At 39.9% G+C, this 6,878-nt stretch overlaps 1 protein-coding gene across 3 annotated transcripts; it reads right to left on the reverse strand.

Annotated features, from left to right (window-relative positions):
• Positions 1–370: 370 nt before the first annotated feature.
• On the reverse strand, positions 371–1,044 carry LOC101037285 (small ribosomal subunit protein bS18m-like). Of its 3 annotated transcripts, none has more exons than XM_039461764.1 (2): positions 814–1,044; positions 371–553 (listed from the first exon to the last, which is right to left on the reverse strand). In XM_039461764.1, exons 1-2 carry the CDS (start codon positions 1,042–1,044, stop codon positions 371–373), a joined length of 414 nt encoding a protein of 137 aa, XP_039317698.1. The 3 variants fall into 3 exon arrangements, with proteins under 3 accessions (XP_039317698.1, XP_039317700.1, XP_039317699.1); XM_039461766.2 differs by having other exon boundaries at positions 417–487; positions 893–1,044; XM_039461765.2 differs by having other exon boundaries at positions 417–486; positions 802–1,044.
• Positions 1,045–6,878: the final 5,834 nt, after the last annotated feature.

The following is a 6,878-nucleotide window of genomic DNA, read 5'->3' on the forward strand; positions in this document are numbered from 1 at the left end:
TACCTAGCTTGAATATATTTCATAATTTTGTCCCTGACCAAAACAATGGGAAAAAGGATAGCACTTAACTCACAGGCTTGTCACAAGGGTTAAGTAAATTAAAACTTGATTAATGTTTAAACAATGGCTAAGAAAAGATAAAAATGAAAGCAATTGGAAAGCAAATAATAGTGATAGAAGACAAAGATGATCCAATATTGGGATAATTGCTATTTGTTTAGAGGTTAGAAGTCCCCTCAATCCAAATACTTCTATTGAAATTGTTTTTAAAGAAAGAATTCAGAGATATAAAAGAGAAAAACTTTTGTTTTAATTGTAAAATAAGTTTGTTGGTGGTAACCTCATATAGTTTTATTCCTGATATTTGATGTTACAAACTTTGGGGTCTTTGAGATATGCAGACCTTGTATGTAACTGGCATAAACCCCATTATTTGGGTTCTCTTAATTGCTTTTGTGATTTCTTTCTGTTTCTTCCCACAAAGACCTGTTATGTGCCTTCCATGAATGCATCCAGTAAATGGAGAAATAAAATGGGACAAAAGCAGTACATTCTATTTTTTTTTTTTTTGAGATGGAGTCGCTCTGTTGCCTAGGTTGGAGTGCAGTGGTGTGGTCTTGGCTCACCGCAACCTCTGCCTCCTGGGTCCAAGTAATACTCCTGCCTCAGCCGCCTGAGTAGCTGGGATTACAGACACCCACCACTAAGCCCAGCTAATTTTTGTATTTTTAGTAGAGACAGGATCTTTAGTAGAGACCATCTTGGCCAGGGTGGTCTCGATCTCCTGACTTTATGATCCACCAAAAGTGGTACATTCTTATAATTTACATACTTTCCACACAAGATATATTTCTTAAGAGGCTCCTTATAAGGATTTTCCATTGGAATGGGCAGGTTCTTATTGCTGGTTACCTGCTTATATTTATAACATATTCTCCATGGCACCATGTGAGTTCTAGGATGTGCAAGGTAAACAGTTGCTGTTAACAGGTATGTCAACTTCTTCCACCCTAGACCACTACAGACCACAACCATAGTGGCCATGTTTCCTCATTCTTCCACTTTCTTTTGTTCCAAATCTGAGAAGAACTTTTCTAATATAAAGGAATACCTGAATTAGCAAATTAAAAATTCATGCAAGACAGGAAAAAGCTGATACAGAATGATCAATAAGACATGAGATATAGAAATGATTCTTTAAGTAAATAGCTTCCCCTAAAAACAAAGTCACCAAAAAGGAGGGGCAATAAAAGATTGGTCTTTATTTATTTATTTTTTTAAGATGGTGTTTCACCATGTTGGTCAGGCTGATCTTGAACTCCTGACCTCAGGTGATCCACACGCCTTGGCCTCCAAAGTGCTTGGATTATAGGCGTGAGCCATCATACCGGGCCAAAAGATTGGTCTTATGCTAATATTTAATTCTACAAGACATCAAAGTCTATGATTTTTTTTTTTTTTTTTTTTTTTTGAGACAGAGTCTTGATCTGTCTCCCAGGATGGAGTGCAGTGGTAGAATCTTGGCTCACTGCAGCCTCTGCCCCCCGGGTTCCAGTGATTCTCCTGCCTCAGCCTCCTGGGTAGCTGGGATTACAGACATACACCACCATACCTGGCTAATTTTTGTATTTTTAGTAGAGATGGGGTTTCACAATGTTGGCCAGGCTAGTTTTGAACTCCTGATCTCAGGTGGTCTGCCCACCTCGGCCTCCCAATGTGCTGGGATTATAGGTGTGAGCCACCATGCCCAGCAAAGTCTATACAGTTTTAATGGCAAAAAGTATAATACAGGATTATGGACAGATATTCCTTGATTTAAAATTCCCTTAATTAAAAAAAAATTCTGGGAACAAGTTCTCAGGATCTCCTGAGGGCTGTGTAATGCCCCCCTGCCCCCCCGTGAAAAAAAAGCCTGGCCTGGGTGCGGTGGTTTACACGTGTAATCCCAGTACTTGGTGAAACTCTGTCTCTACTAAAAGTACAAAAATTAGCCAGGCATGGTAGTACACTAGTTTCACCTGCTGAGGAGGCTGAAGCACTAGAATCACTTGAACCTGGGAGACGAAGGTTGCAGTGAGCTGAGATTGCACCACTGCATTCTAGCCTGGGAGACAGAGTGAGACTCACTCTAAAAAAAAAAAAAAAAAAAAAAAAAAAAAGCCTAGAATATTCTAGGCTTTTTGTAAATGACTATTTGTCATAGTCATTTACAACTGTGTTACCAATCAGTGACCGATCTGTGGTCACCAATTAATAAATATCAATGATAAAGCTTATTTATCAAATAAATTATAAACATGTTTTAAAAATCCCTGGTAAAATGACAAAGTAGTTGTGACTTGTAAGCTAAATCGTGTGTTTGGAGGTGTGGTTTCATTAACCTTCAGAGGCTTGTACCATTTATCAGGGACATTGTTTTTGGTTATGATAAAAAGACTCAAAAGATTATGTGGTGTTTTTTCCCTACTACTTCTCATGCCTATATATCTCTATTATGCAAATATGGACCCAGGTAAATAATACTCATACAAAATTATAGCCATGCTGTCTTAGTCCATTCCATTCTGCTTTAATAGAATGTCTTAAGACAGGGTAATTTATAAAGAACAGAAATTTATTCTCTCATAGTTCTAAAGCCAAGGAAGTCCAAGACCTAAGCACTAGCTTCTAGTATGGGCCTTCTTACTTTGACCTCACATGGAGAAAGCCAGAAGGGCAAGAAAGATGAGCTCTGTGTCTTCACATGGCAGAAGGCTAGAAGTGAGTCTGCTCCCACAAGCCCTTTTTATAGCAGCCTTAATCTATTCATAAGGGTGGAGACCCGTGACCTAAACCCCTCACATTAGGCGCCACCTCCCAATACTGTTACATTGGAGATTAAGTTTCCAATGCGTGAATTTTGGAGGACACATTCATACCAGAGCACAGCTCTTTTTTTTTTTTTTTTTTTTTTTTTGAGAAAAAGAATAAAGAAGAGGAAGAAAGAGAAAGAGGAAGAGGGAGAGAGAATGGGGGTATTGCTTTGCTGCCCGGGCTAGAATGCAGTCTAAATATGGGTACGCCTATAATTGTCCTTAATAATGGAGACATGAAAGAAAATGAGGGAAGAGAGTAACAAACAAGGAGCCAACCAACATTTCGTTTAAACTTCTAAGTTGATATGATGTGGTACTGATAAGAATGTATATTTTGTGTTAAGTGGAGAGTTCTATAAATGTTAATTACGTTTACTTGTTCTAGATCTGAGTTCAAGTCCTGGATATCGTTGTTAATTTTCTGTCTCATTGATCTGTCTAAGATTAATGTTGAAGTCTCACACTATTATTGTGTGGGAGTCTAAGTCTCTTTATAAGTCTTGTATGTCTGGGTATTCCTGTATTGGGTGCGTGTATATTTAGGACCTTTAGCTCTTCTTGTTGTTGCATTGATTCTTTTATCATTATATAATGTCCTTCTTTGCTTCTTTTGATCTTTGTTGCTTTAAATACTATTTTATCAGAGGCAAAAATTGTAACTTCTGCTTTTTATTTATTTATTTTTGCTCTCTGGTTGGTTGGTAAGTCTCTCTCCATCCCTTGTTTTGAGTCTTTGTGTATCCTTGAATGTGAGATGGGTCTGGATGCAGCATACAGTTTTAGTTTTTTGTCCAAATTGCCTGTCTTTGAATTGAGGAATTTAGTCAATTTAAATTTAGAATTAATAATGATATATGTGAGTTTAATACTGTCATTTAATATTAGCTGGCTATTTTGCCCATTAGTTGATGTAAATTCTTCATTGTATTGATGTTCTTTACTTTTTGGTATTTTTTAGAAAGGCTGATACTGTTTGTTCCTTTCTATGTGTAGTGGTTCTTTCAGAAGCTCTTGTAAAGCAGGCCTGGTGATGATGAATTCTGAGTGCTTGCTTGTTCGCAAAAAACTTTATTTTACCTTCACTTATGAAGCTTAGTTTGGCTGGATGTGAAATTCTTGGTTGAAAGTTCTTTTCTTTAAGAATGTTGAATATTGGTCCCCACTCTCTTCTGGCTTGTAGGGTTTCTGCTGAGAGATCTGCTGTGAGTCTAATAGGCTTCCCTTTGTGGGTAACCTGACCTTTCTCTCTGGCTGCCCTTAGTATTTTCTCCTTCATTTCAACCCTGGTGAATCTGACGATTATGTGCCTTGGAGTTGCTCTTCTTGAGGAATATCTTTGTGGTGTTCTCTGTATTACCTGGAGTTGAATATTATCCTGCCTTACTAAGTTGGGAAAATTTTCCTGAATAATATTCTGAAGCATATTTTCCAGCTTGGATTCATTCTCTTCGTCACATTCAGGTACACCTATCAAGCATAGATTAGGTCTTTTCACATAGTCCCGTATTTCTTGGAGACTTTGCTCGTTCCTTTTTATCCTTTTTTCTCTAATTTGTCTTCTTGTTTTATTTCATTGAGTTGGTCTTCGACCTCTGATATCCTTTCTTCTGCTTGATCAATTTGGCTGTTAAAACTTGTGCATACTTCACGTAGTTCTCGTATTGTGTTTTTCAGTTCCATCAATTCACTTATTTTCCTCTCTAAATTTTGTATTCTTGTTGACATTTCGTCAAACCTTTTTTCAAAGTTCTTAGTTTCTTTAGATTGTGTTAGAACAAGTTCTTTTAATTCACAGAAGTTTCTTATTATCCACGTTTTGAAGCCTGCTTCTGTAATTGGAACCCACTCGTTCTCCATCAAGCCTTGTTTCGTTGCTGATGAGGAACTGGGATCCCCTGCTGAAGGAGAGGCGTTCTGATTTTGGGTATTCTCAGCCTTTTTTGGCTGTTTTCTTCCCTTCGTTGTAGATTTATCCATCTGTGGTCTTCATAATTACCGTCTTTGTAATTGGGTTTCTGAGTGGACGTCCAACTTATTGATTCTCAGCGCCGAAATCTGAGCAACCCACTGCGCCGACCAAATCAGCGGCGTTAAGACTGATGGTGCTTTTCTGACTCTGCACCAAGAACCGACGCTCCGAGGCGCCGGCAAAACCGCCTTGCCGGTCACAAGAGTCGCGCTGGCGACCCGTGGGGCTCCTCCGCTGGGAATCTCCTGGTGCGTGAGCAACAAGAATTCATGTGAAGGTGTGGCGTCCTCTCGTTCTTTGCGTTTTCAGTGGCAGCTACAATCCCGAGCTGCTAGTGATCAGCCATCTTGGATCTCTCTCCAGCACAGCTCTTATGGGCTGAATTGTGTTCCCCCGAAATTTGTTTGTTGAAGTCTTAGTATGTCTTTCATCCCCCTACTTCAGAACGTGACTCTGTTTGGAGACAGGGTTCTTAAAGGGGTAATCAAGTTAAAATAAGGTCATTATGGTGGGTCCTAATCCAATATGACTGATATCCTTATACGAAGAGAAACTCTGGACGCAGACATGTACAGAGAGAAGACAATGTGAATATACAGGGAAAAGATGGCCAAGTCAATTAGAGAGGGCTCAGAAGAAACAGCTCTGCCAGCACCTTGATCTGGCACGATCTGGGCTCACCACAACCTCCATCTCCTAGGTTCAAATGATTCCTCTGCCTCAGCCTCCTGAATAGCTGGGGTTACAGGCACGTGCCACCATGCCCAGCTAATTTTTTTGTATTTTAGTAGAGATGGGGTTTCACCCTGTTGGCCAGGATGGTCTCGATCTCCTGACTTTGTAATCTGCTCACCTTGGCATCCCAAAGTGGTGGGATTACAGGCGTGAGCCACTGCACCTGGCGAAAAGAAATCTCTGTTTAAGCCACTCAGTCTGTGGTACTTTGCTATGGTAGCCATAGTAAGCTTACACATTGGGCAAATGTTTTTCAAATAATAATAGGCTGGTATTATCACATCCAAAATAAATTAGGAATGAAAACTTTGAAATGGAACAATAAATAGGCTGTGAAAATTTCAGGTGCATAAGATGGCTACTTATTGTTAAAATGCTCACTCTGAATGAAGAGACTCCTCAAACAGGCTTCGTTTGAGCAACATGGCTATTTATTCACCTGGGTGTGCATGGGCTGAGTCCAAAAAGAGAGTCACTGGAAGGCGGAGGGATAGGAATTGGTTTTACAGGTTTGGGATAAGCAGTGGAAAGTTACAGAAGTTACAGTTTAGGGCGGTTTATGCAAGCTGGGAGGGGGTCTTAGGGTCTGGAGTCTCCAGGTTGACCAAGGTTGGTTACAAAGTCTAATTGCCTTATCAGCTGGGGTGGGAATAAGGAACAATAGAGAATGTCTCAAAGTTAATTAGGCACCGCAGGGGTTGATCATTTCTACCCCTTTTCATGGTCTTCCAGTGTACTTCAGATTTTCCAGGAACTCATCTGGAGTGCCTGTGCAGGTCACAGAGGTTACCATGGCATCCTTGGCATTGTCAGTCAGCCTAAAATACCTTAATTCATGTCTTTTATATTAGTAATATAAAGGAAAAAGAAATGAAGAGTGGAGGAAGAACATTGGGAAGACCGGCACAGAGGGGTGATGCGGCGATGTTTCTCAGGGCTTCTTGGAGCAGGATTGAGGGCTGTGCGGAAACCTACAAATGGGAAAGAATTTGGACTGCTGGGAGATCTCAGGGCTAGGGGTTGTTAAAAGGAGGATTTGTCCTATTTACTGATTGGTTGCCGCTTGTATACGGTTTTGTAGTAATTGAGAGATTAATTGAAAAACACAGGGTCCAAATAAGAGAAGGAGAAAGATAGGTATCAGAGGACTAAGGATTGGAAGAAGCCATGACATTCAGGGAGTGTCCAGCCAGTCCAGCCACGTGCAGAATACCCATTTGCCTGATTAGCAATCTTTTTGAGCTCTTTTCATTTATTGATGGTACATATATGAGGCCAGACTGGTTTACATAAAAACAACATTCTTCATTTAGGAATAG

The sequence above is a fragment of the Saimiri boliviensis genome, chromosome 7 (genome assembly GCF_048565385.1).
Source record: "Saimiri boliviensis isolate mSaiBol1 chromosome 7, mSaiBol1.pri, whole genome shotgun sequence".
In the NCBI taxonomy this organism is placed as follows: domain Eukaryota; kingdom Metazoa; phylum Chordata; class Mammalia; order Primates; family Cebidae; genus Saimiri; species Saimiri boliviensis.